General features: G+C 47.2%; 1 protein-coding gene across 1 annotated transcript in view; it reads left to right on the forward strand.

Annotated features, from left to right (window-relative positions):
• Positions 1 to 17,270, forward strand: part of CDHR3 (cadherin related family member 3) — a 65,724-nt gene that overhangs the window by 39,347 nt on the left and 9,107 nt on the right. Inside the window, exons 8-13 of the mRNA XM_024760805.1 lie at positions 1,084 to 1,273; positions 8,814 to 8,985; positions 10,238 to 10,340; positions 11,548 to 11,646; positions 13,100 to 13,326; positions 15,627 to 15,798. Of these exons, the coding sequence (XP_024616573.1) occupies positions 1,084 to 1,273; positions 8,814 to 8,985; positions 10,238 to 10,340; positions 11,548 to 11,646; positions 13,100 to 13,326; positions 15,627 to 15,798 (963 nt within the window). The remainder of the gene's footprint in view (positions 1 to 1,083; positions 1,274 to 8,813; positions 8,986 to 10,237; positions 10,341 to 11,547; positions 11,647 to 13,099; positions 13,327 to 15,626; positions 15,799 to 17,270) is intronic.

Here is a 17,270-nt window from a genome sequence, read left to right on the forward strand (position 1 = left end):
ACCAGGCAGGATGCTGCGTGATCCACATGCATTCTATCTGAAGTACCCAGCAGAGCAACCCAATGAACTACCATAATCCACATTTTACAGATGAGGAAACTGAGGCTTGGAGAGAAACTCGGACAGGTTAAGTGACTCATCCAAGGTCTCACAGCTTGTAGGTTGTGAAGCAGCGATACAAGTCAAAGCTGCCCAACTCCAAAGGCTGCGCTCTTCCCTACTCCTAGACTATACCACCTCATAAATCCCTGTCACATCACCCAAAGGACTTCACTTTACATAATGATTTTGTGGAGGCCAGCACTGGACAATCCCAAAAAGACAATGTGTTACTCGTCCCATAGGCTTTAGGGCAAAGTTTACCTGTGCCCAGGAGAGGCGGGCAAAGGCGGTGCTGTCTGTCATTGAGGACCTCACTCCAGTCAGTGATCATGGCAGGACGGACAACTGTGGTTTAGAATTCTGTTCATTCGAGTATTGCAAATTGAACTTTTAACAAATACAGTGGGGGTTTTTTGTAGTATATTCATTAAGACTCTTTGGTTGCAAGTAACAGAAACTAAGGCCAGCCAAACCAAGCAAGAGAAAAAAATAGTAGGGGACACCTATCACCAGGATACTGCATATCTCATGAGAAAGAGTAAACAGTCAGGGCACAGGAAGGATGGGAAGCAGTGCTGCTCCAGTGACCTCAGCACCTAGAGTTCTGGCATCTTATCTGTAGCTCCACTAGGAACCTGACTTGTGTCTCCCAGTTATGAATTCTCCAGAAAGAGAACTCAGGGGTTGGAGTCAGCTGTCTATCAGTCCAATGAATGACGGGCAAGGACAGCTGCCAGGGGGCCTAACCCTGAGGCATGAGGTGCAAAATTCCAGAAGGATCAGGCCAGACACCCCAGTCAATATCCAAGACAGGAACTTACATGAGGTTTTTTTTAAAAATGTACTTGTATAAAGAATATTCTCTTTGTAAGCCAGCCCTCGCATCAGAATGTTCTTTTCAAATGTACTCCAAGTCTCCACCTACCTTTGACTCTTCATTTCTCTCCAAAGAGCCATATTCTGACCTTTGCTTTCTAACAGTGACTGGGACCATCCAAGTGGTGCGCAGGATAGACCGAGATGCAGGTGAATTAAGACAAAATCCCGCCATATCTCTGGAGGTTCTGGTGAAGGATAGACCCTCTGGGGGTCAGGAGAATCGCAAGCAGATAACCTTCATTGTGGAAGACATTAATGACAACCCCTCGACATGCACCAAGTTCACCTTCAGGTATTTGCCTTCTGAGACACATGTGGGCACATCACTTCTTTGGGGGTGCTTGGTTTTTCTGGTATAGTCTGGCGGGGACTGAAGGATTGTGGGCACCTGCGACACAGCTCAATAAAATAAGTAGATTTGAACTGTCCCTTTAGGTGAGAGATTTTCCTTCCTCATCCTTTTTCTTTCCTCTCTTCCATTTTCTTTCCTCTTTGTAATCTCCCTTCTCCACTTTCTTACTCTGTTAAAAAATATTTTTATTTTGCTCTCTTCTACAACACGTTCATCTCCGTTGGTGACAAGTCCACAGGACTTGTCAGGCGCTCTCTGGACTGTACCTTTTCTTTATTTATTGCCACCCATGGCAAGATGGTGCTGTTGGTTAGCAGTTATAGTAGATACTTGAGACTTAGGATCGGTAACTAGGAGCTCCCAGAGAAGTGCGCCACCAGTAATACAAATAAATGAAACCAAGTATTTACTTAAAACAAAACAAAGCATCTAATTCACTTTACACAACTTAACTGCCTGTGAACAAAAGACAATGGGGGGGGGGAAGGCAGATACAAGTTCTTTTGGATATTTTGACCTGTTCTTTGTCTCACAATCTACTCACCGTTATTTTAAAATAAAGTCCCTTGGAGGAGGAACCAAGATGGCGGAGTAGAAGGACGTGCTCTCACTCCCTCTTGTAAGAACACCAGAATCACAACTAGCTGCTGGACAATCACTGACAGGAAGACACTGGAACTCACCAAAAAAAGATACCCCACATCCAAAGACAAAGGAGAAGCCACAATGAGACGGTAGGAGGGGTGCAATCACAGTAAAATCAAATCCCATAACTGCTGGGTGGGTGACTCACAGACTGGAGAACACTTACTCCACAGAAGTCCACCCACTGGAGTGAAGGTTCTGAGCCCCACATCAGGCTTCCCAACCTGTGGGTCTGGCAATGGGAGGAGGAATTCCTAGACAATCAGACTTTGAAGTCTAGCAGGATTTGACTGCAGGACTTCGACAGGACTGGGGGAAACAGAGACTCCACTCTAGGAGGGCACACATGAAGTAGTGTGCGCATCGGGACCCAGGGGAAGGAGCAGTGACCCCATAGGAGACTGAACCAGAACTATCTGCTAGTGTTGGAGGGTCTCCTGCAGAGGCGGGGGAGTGGCTGTGGCTCACCGTGGGGACAAGGACACTGGCAGCAGAAGTTCTGGGAAGTACTCCCTGGCATGAGCCCTCCTAGAGTCTGCCATTAGCCCCACAAAAGAGCCCAGGTAAGCTCCAGTGTTGGGTCGCCTCAGGCCAAACAACGAACAGGGAGGGAACCCAGCCCCACCCATCAGCAGTCAAGTGGATTAAAGTTTTACTGAGCTCTGCCCACCAGAGCAAGAGTCAGCTCTACCCACCACCAGTCCCTCCCATCAAGCCTCTTAGAAAGCCTCATCCACCAGAGGGCAGACAGTAGAAGCAAGAACTACAATCCTGCAGCCCGTGGAACAAAAACCACATTCACAGAAAGATAGACAAGATGAAAAGGCAGAGGGCTATGTACCAGATGAAGGAACAAGATAAAACCCCAGAAAAACACCTAATGAAACGGAATATTACTCAGCCATAAAAAGGAACGAAATTGGGTCATTTGTTGAGACGTGGATGGATCTCGAGTCTGTTATACAGAGTGAAGTAAGTCAGAAAGAGAAAAACAAATATCATGTATTAATGCATATATGTGGAACCTAGAAAAATGGTACAGATGAACCAGTTTGCAGGGCAGAAATTGAGACACACATGTAGAGAACAATCGAATGGACACCAAGGGGGGAAAGTGGCTGGTGGGTGGTGGTGGTGGTGTGATGAGTTGGGCGATTGGGATTGACATGTATACACTGATGTGTATAAAATTGATGACTAATAAGAACCTGCTGTATAAAAAAATAAATTTAATTTAATTTAAAAATTAAAATAAATAAATCAATGAAGTCCCTTGTGATTCTGGGTTAATATGACTTTTGGTAAACAGTACTGTCTTTCCACTAACTATTTTGTCTCAATGCCACAAGATGAATAATTCCCCAGGTTAGCTTCATCTCTGTGGTTTCTTAATAACTAGTCTCCAGTTTCTTGGGAGTGTGAAAGGTGGTTCCTCCTGGGGGTGGGGAGGGCATCTCTATAGTGACCCTTGCTGAGAGAATGTCCTGTGTCTGGAGCAAAGCTGAACACCAGAGCTGGTCTCACTTTCAGATCTCCCTAGGGAAAGAGTCTCCCTCTGAGATTATCTTTGGTTTTGCAAGTTCATTTTTTAAGCTCTAGGTAACTCTGGACATAGACCCGATACATAGTGTGGCCATGCAAAGGACAAAGGACCCTAGACAAAGATTATCTAGGATAAGCAGTAGAAATACAAACTCCTGGGGCTTCCCTGGTGGCACAGTGGTTGGGGGTCTGACTGCCGATGCAGGGGACGTGGGTTCGTGCCCCGGTCCAGGAAGATCCCACATGCCGCGGAGCGGCTGGGCCCGTGAGCCATGGCTGCTGAGCCTGCGCGTCCAGAGCCTGTGCTCCGCAACGGGAGAGGCCACGAGAGTGAGAGGCCTGTGTGTACCGCAAAAAAAAAAAAAAAAAAAAAAAAAAAAAGAAATACAAACTCCTTTATTATGCTCTTCAATGTCCCCCCGTTTTCCCCAGTGGCATGCCCAGCATAGTGCTAAGAATCAAGTGGTCCTGAGCCTGGCATCAAAACAGCTAAACCCTGTTCTGGACATACCCCACTTGCCTCTTCAGATCTAGCTCCCAGCCTCCCCACCCCTGCTCTGTGCCCCAGGAGGCTGACCTCTATGGATATCAACTGCTCCCTTGCCCTGCACCTTCCCATTCACCCACGGGAAGCCCTGGAATGAGGGGGAGAGAGAAGTCAGGGTATTTATCCCTTGGCTCCCTCCCTGTCAGCGGCATGAGCCCCTCCACCTCCTGAAGGTCTCAGCTCCTATTAGGCCGCCCTCTGCGCATAGCACCCTCTGTCCCTGGTTCCGGTTTCAGGAACTGCTCCCTCCTCTGGCTCCTTGAGGCCTAGCAGTGGAAAGGGAGGCCCACTCTTCCTAGACCTAGACCATCCTTTGAAGTTCCCATGTACTGTGTGTACACGTTGTAACAGTCCCTTTACTAAACCCTCCCGGAATTATCTTAAATTGCCATCTGCTTCTTACTGAGGCCCCTATCAAATCAATAATGGCCTTGACCATGTGATAGGTTCCTATCCCAACCCCAAGAACAGAGTCTGTTTGATGGGTGAGAACAGTTGTCATGGATAGTTAGGACTGTGACTTCCACACCATTTTCTGCATAAATCAAACCCACCACTGTTAAGAGAAGTCTGGTCCCTGTGATGGAGCAGAGGTGATCCACAGAGTCACTCTTCCACTTTCTTTGAAAATCTAAAGCTATGCTAGTGCCTTTGGGTGGCTCCAGTGCATCTTGGGAAATTCTTCTCCTCATGTCCTGCTCTTCTAGACCCTCCTGCTTTCCGCTTTGTTCTCCTGCCCTGAGAGGTGGGGGAAGATAGTTGAAGCGTAAGAACTCTGGGTATCAATGATTGGAGAGGACTGTGCTATCTCCAATCTTCCTGGTCAATTTTCTCCCCTCAGTGCATTTCTAGTAAGTGTGTACTGTGGCTTCCTGTGGTCCAGAGTCCCCTGATGTGTGAGATGACAGTTTACAAACTGCATTCCATATTAGCTAGTAAAATCACATTTTGATAATCTTCTCTCCAAATTAGCCTTGAAGGTCAATGCCAGCCAGTAACTGAACTAATTGTATTTATTACTAAAGGTAACTCTAAACAATGTTCCAGGAGGGCTCTGGGCTTTTCCAGTGGGAGGAACTTGCAGTTGTCCTGTAAAAGCCAAGATATGAGGAGGACTCATATCAAAAGGGCTCCTCCCTCAGCAGTCCAGGAAGTGAAAGGTTTTACTCCCAAACCCCAGCTTCATTTGCATATTCCAGGGAGGGGCTGGGAAACCCTGACCCTGCATCACCCACCACTCTCCCCCACCTAGCATCTTGTCCATTCCCACCACACCACAGTGGAAGCACCCGGGCAGGTCAAAAGCAAGCCAAACGACAGCACTGGCGCTGCCATGGGCTCTGGCAGCCCTGTCCCTGAATATTTACTCTTTCTTCAGGGCTCTTGGCACAGTGCCTGCGGCAGAGTCTGGGGGAGCAGGTAGAATAGGCTGGGAGGGCGTCAAGCACCCAGTGGATCCCACGAGGCAGGTGGCTTTGTGCCAGGTCCCCTGCCATCCCCGTGGGTCCATGCAGGCTCTCAGGAGGCCAAGAGACAGAAACAGCCCCTGCGGCTTTCCCAGGCTGGTGATGAATGAGCCCAAGGCCCTGATGGAGGCATCAAAGGCCCCGTGACAGAGCCGCTATGGTTGTAAATCGTCAGGCGCTTTGGCTGAAAGCGCTTCGCAAGCTGTTTGTGAGCCAAAGGCAGAGGATGTCGGCTGTGCCTGTCACCTCCAAGTGTGGGGGGGAACCGTGGTCAGATGGCTGGGAGTGAGAGCAGCCCGCCTTTGAGGCAGGGAGTGATGAATGGGGGGGAGTCGTTTTCCAAGTCATGCGTTTAGGGGAAAAATACCAAGTGGCAGGGGAAAATGAAAAGAACATGCCAGGTGGCCCTAAAGGGCCAAGTGTGAAGGCTCTTTTGGAGGGTGTGAAATGTCTGGCTTCAGGACCCTAGAGTCTTTGGGTGATGCAACCTTCCGGCTTCTGCAGACTTGTAATCAAGGCTCAGATCACTGAACCCTCTGTTGGCCTGGAGAGTCATTGACAGAACCGAAAGTAAAATTTACTGTGACTCTTAACACTGACAAGGAGACGGTGCCTGGATACATCAGCTTTCTGCGACAGGTCTTGAAGCCACCCTGAATCTTTTTTCATCTGTAAAATGGGGACAAGAACACAAACCTCTAGGCGATGAGGGGATTAGAGACAGACTTTTTAAAGTGTTTGGTAGGATACCACATATAGTTGGTATTTAACAAATAGCATCTATTCTAAGTATTTATGAGTAAAACCATGACATCGTGCCATCAAGACAAGAATGGAAATGCTCGGACTCCAGTCCTCCTGAGACACAGAGACATCATGGAGATTCAGTTACACCTGTGAGAAAGACTGCTTTCCCAGAACAAACCCAGTTATCCTCAGCAGCACAAAAACAACCTTGCCGTCAGACTTGTCTCCATGTTTGCTAAGCCCATTTTAGCTGCCATGAAGAGCTGATGTGGAATGTAGAAAGCAGCATAATTCTGTTTCAGAGAGAGGTGATAGTACAGAGGATTAGAGACACGTGTTGATGTTCTGAGACCAAGATGCCAAGACAGGATTAAATGTGCGAGGCTTTTATTAGTGGAAATGCCTGTGGGAGAAGATGGGGAAAGAGCTAGGCTAGGCTGCGAGGGTCATCAGACCGTGATGCAAGTCTGACCTGAGTAAAGGAAGGAGGGAGGGTGCATGGGTGGGAATGTTCTAGTCTGTTCTGCAGTCCATGAACTTGGCTAGGGCACTGGGGAATCCTGGAGCCAAAGTCAGCTGTCACAGGACAGGAACGAGTCTGCCTTAGTATCTCTGCCCTCCTCTGTCGTTGGTACACGACCTCACTGCAAATGCAGTGATGGATTTCATAGCCCAGCAGCTGGGGTCTGTGGTCATTCTATTCCCGCAGCTGTAGGTCTTCCAGGCACATTCTCCTGGCATCCCCAATATATTTTTGTAAGAAATCCTGCCCAAGGCAAAACATGATTGTGGTAGGCAAAGAAAGAAAGAAAGAGAGAAAGGGAGAAAGGGAGGAAGGGAGGAAGGAGAGAGAGAGAAAAAGAGAAAGAAAATACTAGCCACACAAATTCCTCTTTGCCTGTACATGAGCCCCTTTGCAGTGTGATTTTGCCATTCCTCCCATCAAGAGATGGGTATCTCTTTCTACTCCTTGAATCTGGACTTGACCAGGTGAATTGCTTTGGCCATCGGAACATTCACAAACATGGCACAGCAGAGGATTGAAAGGTGTGTATGCAGTGGGACTTGCCCTCTCTTGCTACTTTTGGAAGCCTAAGATCTCCATGTGAAGAGCACAGACTAGCCTCCTGGAGGATGAGAGGCAATATGAAGCAGAAACCACCCACCTTCCCACCATACCTGTGAGTGAGGCCATCCTGGAGCATCCAGCCCCCACCGAGCTGCCAGTGACTGGAAGACCAGCCAAGCTGGACTAGAACCAAAAGAGCGAATGGATAACCCTTAGTGTTGTAAGAAAGAATAAATGCCTGTTGTTTTAAGCCACTAGGTTTTGGGCTGGTTTGTTATGTAGCAAAAGCTAATCAACATGCCCATCTTATAGATGGAAAAACTGAAACCTGGAGACCCGTGAAGTCCCTTAATGGGTCTGGAGGTGTTACCATGCTTCCTCAGTCTCCCACTCCAAGCTGGGCTTGACCAGATGGCTCTGAGTTTGGGGGCAGCTTTACTCATTTGCATACTATTTGCCTCCCTGCTGGAGTGAACTGAGATTGGGACCCAGAATTCAACCTTTAATAAGCCTCTATTGAATGAATGATGCTAAGGTGTCAGGAGGCCCTTCTATGACTTTGAAGCCATGAGAACACAAGTGGAGGAATTTCCAGTCCTCTAAGCAGGGGAGGGAGGGGTGCAGGGGTACAGCGATACCCCCCAACCAGATTATCAATTCCTGCAGGCAGGGGCAGAATTTCTATTTCTCTTATATTCTTCTTCACTCCTGTGCTAGTCCCATAAGCTACCATTCATTCATTCATTCAACAAATATTTCTTGAGTGTGCAAAGAACAAAGCAGATAAAGATCCCCAGTCTTGTGGAGCTTACATTCTTGGGGGCAAACAGGCGATAAACAGGATATGTAAGTAAACTGTATAGTATATTGGAAAATGGTAAGCACCAAGCATTAAACCTACAGGGGGGAAGGGGAGAGGGAGCAATGGGCTGGGGGCATTGACATTTTAGTTGCGGTAGCCAGGGAGCCTCCTGAGAAGATGCCATTTGATTCGAGACTAAAGATAGGGAAAGAGCAAACCATGAGGTGCGCAGTTAAGTGCAATGGCCCTGAGGCCAGAGCCTGGGGAGTGTCCAGAAGCACAGGGAGGCCAGGGTGGAAGGAGAGTGAACAAGAAGAATTAGTAGGAGATGAGTTCAGACAGGTAAGGGGTGGGCGCACGTCATGAAAGATGCTGTAGATCAGAGTCACGACTTTGAGTGAAATCAGGAGCCCTTTGCGATTTAGGAGCAGCGGAGCGACGTGATCTGACATTTTCACAGGATCCCTCTGGCTGCTGTGTTAAGAATCCTCTGAAAGGAGTCAAGGGCAGAGTGGGGACACCAGTTAGGCAGGTACTGCCTTAACCACGGACTTGCTTTCAATTGAAATGAAAGCCGGGGTGTCTAGCCTGGGGCCTGTGTTAGAAGGAATGCTCAGTCACTATTTGTTGGGGGAAAATATTGAATCGTGTCTTTTCGCCAGCATTATGGTGCCTGAGAGAGCAGCCAAGGGGACGTTGCTTCTGGACCTGAGCAAGTTCTGCTTTGATGATGACAGCGAAGCACCAAACAACCAATTCAACTTCACCACGCCATCCGGAGTGGGGAGCGGCAGCAGATTTTTACAGGATCCAGCTGGCTCTGGGACAATCGTGGTCAGTTAACGGTCATTGCATCATCCAAAGGGCATTGGGGAAGTTGGTCTAACAGGCATAGTGCTTTTGCTGCCCCATAGAGAGAAATTTCCAAAGTAACTCCCTCTCCAAGCGACTGTAACTGACAAACTTAATAGTGACTCTGTTTTCCCCATTTGCTCTTTATTTTACCCAAGTTCCAGGAATTGTTTGTTATGCATGGTTATGCCTGGGATGCTAAGGATTGGATTCTTTCTTGCATAGCTCGCGGTTTGCAGGCTGCCTGCCTGGTTAGCATGCTTCCACAGTCACATATCAGTGCCCTCTGGGCTCAAGCACTTTTGTTTATTTCAGTGCTCATTCCTCGCCATAGAGGTGTGAGGTGAGAGAGAGCAGGGCCAGGGCCATGCGTGTGTCCTGCTGAATTCCGCAATGTAGAACCACTGGAGACCCAAAAAAGAGGGGCATCTCCACTGGGGCAAATATGTAATTGGAAAAAGAATGGGAGCAAAAGGCAGGACTCAATGAGCTGTGTGAGACATTTAACAACAAGGTTCCCACTGGAGGGTTGGGGGGAAAGGAGGAGAGAGATAGAAGGGCAGGGTAAGGTGGAGGTCTTACAGGGGGGTGGTCTTGATGGGGGAGATCTCTGCATCAGAGATAAAGCCTCAGGAAGAAGAGCAAGCAGCCCACTAGCCATCCTCTCAAACACCCCCTTCTCCACCTCCCATCCCTCAAAAAGTCGTACCAATTTTATTTACTGTGTCAACTAAAAATCACTTTTTTTTTTCTGTTTGAGAAATTAATACATGTTCACTGTAGAAAATGTAGGAAACACAGAAAGGCATTACTATTCAGTAATAACCACTATTAACATGCTGATATATTTCTTTCTTGTCTTCTTCCCTATGCATAGATTTTATGTATAGTCTATACATATATGCATAAGTATTCTAAATGATGGAAATAACCTTGCATGTAGGATTCTGTATCATGCTTTTCTTTGACTTAACCTGAAATCTTGAGGCTATGCTGGGCAATAGTGCTTGATGAACATCCTTAAACAGATTCTCTCTCCTGATAAATTCTTTCAAATAAGTTCTCTAGCAGTGAGCAAAGGTACGGACATAACTTTTTAAAGCTCCTCCTATGGGAAAAAGTGCTTTCCAGAAAGGTTTTGCAATTTACATGTCCACTAACAGTACATGAAAGTGTCAGTTCAATTAAAAGTATTGTTTATTCTGTGTAATCTGATCTCTCTGTTTTAATCTAGTTGATTGGTGATCTAGATTATGAAAATTCAAGTAATCTAGCAGCCGGCAATAAATACACTGTGATAATCCAGGTGCAGGATGTTGCCCCTCCTTACTATAAAAGCAAGTATCATTTTGGTTTATTTCATGAAGCATCTTCCTTGAGTAGCAATGACTAAACTGTGCTGGACAATGCTTGGGCTTGGGCTGGGGATGTATTTATGTTCAAAAGGAGAATTCCAAAAGCCCCAACACTTCGGAATCAGCCCAGCCTCCTCCTGTCCTTCACCAAGAACAGTTAATCAGTCTCCAAGTCCTTTCTTCTGTGTCACCTACTACTAAAATCTAAGGATTTTAGTAAGGATCTGCTGCCTTCCCCCCAACTTCACTGCACCTCCATCCCACTAGTATTGCTCTAATGCAGAACCTCCTCTATCGGAGCTGAATTACAACACCAAGAGTGTTTCAAGAGTCTTTCTGACCACCTTTAGTCTTGTCCCTTTCCAACGCATCCACGACATTTCTGACAGTGATTTTCAGGAAACGCAAATGCCACCGTATTACTTCTTGCTGAAAGCCCTTGAGTGTCTCCCCATAGCTGTCAAGTTCACATTCAAACTCTTTGGCTTGGCACAAAGCAATAAAGAGAGTCACGTGAATTTTTTTGGTTTCCGAATGCATATAAAAGTTATATTTACACTATATACTGTAATCTGTTAAGTGTGCAATAGCATTGTCTAAAAAACATAATGAACATACTTTAATTAAAAATACTTTATTGCTGGGCTTCCCTGGTGGCGCAGTGGTTGAGAATCCGCCTGCCGATGCAGGGGACACGGGTTCGTGCCCCGGTCCGGGAAGATCCCATATGCCGCGGAGCGGCTGGGCCCGTGAGCCATGGCCGCCGAGCCTGCGCGTCCGGAGCCTGTGCCCCGCAACGGGAGAGGCCACGACAGTGAGAGGCCCGCGTACCGCAAAAAAAAAAAAAAAAAATTTATTGCTAAAAAATGCCAACCATCATCTGAACCTTCAGCGAGTCATAATCTTTTTGCAATGGTAACATCAAAGATCACTGATCACAGATCACCATAACAATATAATAAAGAGGAAAACGTTTGAAATATTGCGAGAATTACCAAAACATGACACTGAGACACAAAATGAGCAAACGCTGTTGGAAACATGGTGCCGATAGATTTGCTCGACACAGGGTTGCCACAATGTTCAATCTGTAAAAAACACAATATCTGCAAACTGCAATATGTAAAACGCAACAGAATGAGGGATGCCTGTATTGTGATTTAATTACTTTTCCTATTTCCGTTTATAGATAATATCTACATTTATATCCTAACAAGCCCAGAAAATGAGTTTCCTCTTGTCTTTGATAGCCCATCCTACGTATTTGCCGTGTCAGAATTAAGCCCATGTAAGTAACGGACGAGACACAGACTCCAGTGCTCTTGATAGACCCCTTCATCTGGAGGCACTTGGGTGGAGGAGGCTCCCCGTCAGAGGCCCTGGTGGTGCTGTGCACAGCGACTCACAGCTGATTCCTGGTTATTGCATGTCTTACTTCTTTTTAAATTCTCCTCACTGTGGAGGAGCCCTTCAGGTGAAATCCAGATTTTGAAAACTGTTGATTAAACTGCATTTCTCTGAACCCCCTGATTGCCTCTTTGTCTGGGTGCCTGATTCCAACTAATCCTCTCTTTTTGCAGCCTAAGTTTTCCCTTGGTCTCCACTGTGATTTTTATCCAGCTCACTCAGAGAACTGAAATTTAAAAATAGAGAGAAGGCTTCCCATTTCTAGATTTCTTTCATTTAAAAACAAAATAAAGATGTTTTCTCTCTCCCTTTGAAGGATTCCCTGGAGGCCTCTTCTTCCACCCTTTAGGACGCCTCGATTTCTGCAGGCTCCTCCCCACTCCAGCTGGGTTTCTCCCCGTCTCTCCCAGTGAAGGGGAGACTGTTAACTCTAGATAATCAGACCTCACCACAGTCTTTGAGACTTGGATTGTGTATATTTCTACACTAAAAACCAAACAAAACAAACCCCAAAATCTCCCTCTAAAATGATCTCCTCTTCATTTCGTTCTCTCTCTTGATGATGAGCTCCATTTCCTGACATTACATTTTAAACAAAATACAAAAAGAGGGTCTGAAGAAAACGCTGTCGATTCCTTATGCCTTATCCAGTGAATAATAAGTGCAACAGGAATAGGTTTTTTATGAATTCACAGATCTTGCTACAATTATTAATCACCTACTCTGGGTCAAGCACGTAGTGCTGTTCTATATAGTTGAATAAGAGAAGATGCTGCCCTTGAGGAGTATAATTTATGAGGAAGAACTTCTATAAAACAAGCAAGCCCGAAGTCCAGCAGCCCACCAACAAGACTTGCAAAATAAGCAAAATAGAACAGGATTTAAAACTCAAAAACATTCCAATCATCCTGTTGCTAAACCTTTAAAAATCATGTTTTTCATCTGGTTTTGTAACAGCAACCCATGCTCAGTATAGAAAATTTGAAAGATAAAAAAGACAACACTGCTGCAAAAAGATGTATATGTGAAGGTTCTTTGCAGCGTTAGGATCATGTAATAATTGGTGTGCTTGGAGTCTGTATGAGGGTATGAATTGTCTTTTAGACTTCGCAGTACTGCTTGAATCATACGGCCAGTTTCCTAGTGGGTGTCATTAGTGTAATTTGAATTTAAAAGATGTAAAACATACAGAGTTTGAACAGCAAAGAGGCCCCCAAAAGTCTCTCGCCCATGGCACTGAGAATGTCTGCTCCTGATTCCTCCTCTCACCCCCAAAGCAGGACTAATCTCAGATATTATTCTCAGCAGTAATCGCAGGTACTTTATTCTTCCAGCTAGAACTCGGGTTGGACGGATGCAAGCAACAGATAAAGACTTCCCCCAGAGAGGCATCGTGTACTCCATCTCCACCGGAGGGGCCAGCCAGCACTACCCAAACATATTTTGGATTAATCCCCAAACGGGAGAACTCCAGCTGGTGACTAAAGCGGACTACGAGACAACCCCCTTCTTTATTCTCAGAATCCAGGCCACCAACGGCGAGGACAGCAGCTCAGTCACTGTGAGTGGGGCTATTTGGTGCATTCACACCAGCGAAGTGGTTGACTTCAGGTCTCCCTGGCACCCTCCAGGTGTGGCTGTAGCAATAAGGAATCTTAATAGGGCACCTCCTGCAGACATGACAAGAAATGGCTAGGGGTGTCCCAGACAGCACAATCGGACACACATAGCAGTGCCAGGAAATAAAGATTGACATCTGTAAGCCCACGTTTATGGGTGACTGGGAGAAGCACTGAGATGGATGGCCACCCTGGGGGACAAGCTTCTTCCTGTTGCCCTTAAATCCCCCCTTGCTGTTGAGGTGGGCTGTAGCTGTGCATTGCCCCCAAGTTTTACCCTGTTCCTACCCTGAGCCCCATCATACCAGATGGGATAGGTCTTAAAATGATCTGGCTTGATCGCTATGCTGCTTTGTAACCTCTGATGTTGAGAATCTGGTTAAATGCATTTCTGAGTCAGTAGGTCTGAGTAGGGCCTGAGAACCTGCATTTCTAACATGCTTCCAAGTGGTGCCGAGGCAGCTGGTCCATGCCGTGCTTTGAGGAGCCAGGCTTTGACAGGTCTGTGCTGCCAGTGGTTAGGAATATTTGAGGGTAATATGATGGTCACAAAGAGGAAACTATTTCTTGGTCTTTCCCGTTAGTAAAGTGAAAAAGCCTAAGGCAAAATGAACTCAGCTAGCGGCAGGCAGCCCTGTGTGATGGAATGACTGGTCCAGGGTCAGGAGGCAGAGTTCATTTCTCAACTTTGATCCCAATTTGCCAAGGGGGTCCGAGCAATGCTTATCTTTGTACCCTGATTTCTCTCTCACACATGGAGAGTCACCTCATAACCCAATGCCTGAATAGTCCAGTTCCTCTGATGACTTGCTTTGAATTAGTGGGACGATGTTTTCAATGATGTGTAAGGCTTGGCATTGCTAGCTGAGAAAAAGATGTGCTAAGTTGAAGGTAATTGTCATGTTTGTTAGCCTGGGTTTTTGAGAGGAATGAATGGAGTCCACTTTGGGAGCTAACTAGAGAGAACATTTCAATTTATCTCTGGGCTCAGAAATAGCTGAAATCCCCAAATTTCAGAGGTAGAATGAATACGACTCAAAAATTCATAAGCTTTTAAAAAGGGTGATGATCACATAAGTCCCTTTCAGGGCTGACATTCTGTGATTCCGTGCTGGCAGGCACCCCAGTCCATATTCCAATTCACCAGGCATAAAAGACAGTGATGAAAGAGAACAGGCTGGCCCCTGCTTGTGGCAGGCCAGTGCCACCAGCTCAGTGCAGTGCTGAGATCCTGGGTTACACACAAGACCCTGGCTAAGCCAGGTCGCCTCCTTCCATCCCAGTGGTTCTCAACCCTGGCTGAGTATTAGAATCAGCTGGGGAACATAAAAATCGTGCCTGGGGACTTCCCTCGTGGCGCAGTGGTTAAGAATCCGCCTGACAATGCAGAGGACACGGGTTCAAGCCCTGGTCCGGGAAGATCCTACATGCCGTAGTGCAACTAAGCGCGTGCGCCACAGCTACTGAGCCTGCGCTTAGAGCCCACAAGCCACAACTACTGAAGCCCGCGCGCCTAGTGCCTGTGCTCCGCAACAAGAGAAGCCACCGCAATGAGAAGCCCGTGCACCGCAACAAAGAGTAAACCCCGCTCACCACAACTAGAGAAAGCCTGTGGGCAGCAACGAAGACCCAAGTCAGCCAATCAATCAATCAAGGAAGAAAAAAAAAAAAATCAGGCCTGGGCCCCACCCTCCAGGGAGTCCAATTCATTTGGTCTGGAGAGGGCCAGACAAAGTGGAGCCATGGTTGAGAGCCATTGTTCGATCTTCCAAAGTTAAAGACAGAACTTCCAACTCACAGGGGCAGCAAGCAAGGAAGCACAGGAGGGTCACCGTAAATCCATCATCGTTACCGGAAAAACAACTCAGCATCATCTGGGGATAAGCACATGTGTCTAGCTGCATATGTGTGGGGGGGTGTGGAAATGTATTATTACGTATATAATGCACACGTGCATGTACACACACAACACACAGTAGAGAAGTTAATAGCATAGGACTTGGAGTAAGACAGACCTAAGTTCAAATCCCAGCTCTGCCACTCACCAACTGAATGACCTTAGGTCAATTACCTAATCTCCCTAAGCCTCAGCTTCCCCATCTGTAAAATGGGAATAAACGTATTATCGATCTTGGATGAGGTTAAACCTCACTAATTCACAAAAAGCACACAGCCCAGTGTGTGGCACACAGTCAGGGCTCAATGATAACTACTCAGTGAGGCCACTTTCTTGCTGCTCTAGGTGACTGTGAACATCATTGAAGAAAATGATGAAAAACCAATCTGTACCCCAAACTCGTACTTCCTGACCATCCCAGTGGATCTGAAAATTGGCACAAATATTTACAATTTCAAGCTCACGTGTACTGACCTTGATTCCAGCCCCAGGTCTTTTCGTTACTCCATTGGCTCAGGTATGGTATTGATGTCAGTGGTCCTGGACCCTTGCTGAGGGCTCCTGGTACTAGGGGCTGTAGCAGCTGTTTAGGGAGAAGGGGTGGGGGTCTGAGCTCACACACTGATCTGGTACAGCGTGTAGGGGGTGGGGTGTTTTGAATGAGGAAACCAAGGGTGAGGAGTCAATTGGTTCTGGAATTCCCAGTCCCCGCCCCCGCTTGGCTTCCCCTTCTCACCTAACTCTTCCCAGACTCCCATACCTGGCTGCCCAAAGGCCCAAGGAACAGTGAATCCCATTGATGGTGACCCGCCCCCCCACCCCCAACTCCCAGCCTGTCGTAGGATTCATGAATCAGATTAGTGTAGCTTAAAAACATTTTTTTAGTCCAACTCCTCCCCCACCTCTTTTCCTGCAAGCTTGTTGGTGGGGGGTGGGCAGGGGAATCCCAGTCCTCTCTCTGGATAATAATAGATGAAATAGATTAAATGCATTTTGAAACGCGTCCTCAGGAATTCTCTTCTGCTCCATTCATTTTCTCTCTTTAAAAATATACCATTGTGAGAGGGAAAGAAAAGAGCACCCCTCAATGGAAATGAGACCAAAATAGTTCATCTAATGAAGTGCCGGGGCCAGAGATTTAAACCCAAACAAGCAGAGCAGTTTCACGTGAAAGACTGAAAATCCAGCTCCGCCGCCTGCTGAGCCCTGGCAGAGCCGGAACTGGAGCAGCAGGAAGCCTCTCGAGCGGGCTGTGTCACAAAACCCAGGGGCAGAGCCCACCTCGAGACTGCAGTGGCCGGAGATGGGAACAATCCATACTGAGAACCCTCAGGCCTTTATGGGGCACTTCATTGCTTGGGAGTAAAATTGCATCATCCCCTGGTCCATTTACTGGTTTTTAGTTGGTAGTGAGTCTGCAGCCACTGGAGGAATGAACAAGAGCTGCTTGGGCGGGCAGCTTCTCTGCTCTGGGCTCCCTAAGCTGTGAGCCTGCAGCCCCAGACGAGCTGCTGGGGAGGTGGGGGTGGGGACTACTGTCCTTGCCAGCCCAGGACTCACCTTCTTTTGGGGGACTCCAGGGACATCTGTCACAGGTGTGACCAGCCCAGTTTCATGAAAGGCGTGCAATGAACTTGGCCCACGGCTAGGGACGTGGCCCCCTCTTCCCTCTTGCCGCCCACTGATTGGTCTGAGCGTGAGTTACACATTGTTACCAAGTTGATGCTGACGATGAGCACTGGCCGCGCCAGGATTGCTAGCTCCCTGCCTGATGCTCAGTGCGGTGGCGGCTATTCTCCCTGGACACCTGTGCTGGTGCCCTTTTCTACTCTCATTTTCATTGCAGCCACACTGGTTGTAAGCCAGAGTCTCTCTGTACTCATGAAATCTCTGGTGCTGTTAAGGCCCATATCCTATCACTGCCCCCACCCTGGTACATCAGAAGTAGTCTACACCTGAGGTGGGATGTTTAAGAAAAAGACTGAATGT

The sequence above is a fragment of the Neophocaena asiaeorientalis genome, unplaced genomic scaffold (genome assembly GCF_003031525.2).
Source record: "Neophocaena asiaeorientalis asiaeorientalis breed wild unplaced genomic scaffold, Neophocaena_asiaeorientalis_V1.1 scaffold508, whole genome shotgun sequence".
Classification (NCBI taxonomy): domain Eukaryota; kingdom Metazoa; phylum Chordata; class Mammalia; order Artiodactyla; family Phocoenidae; genus Neophocaena; species Neophocaena asiaeorientalis.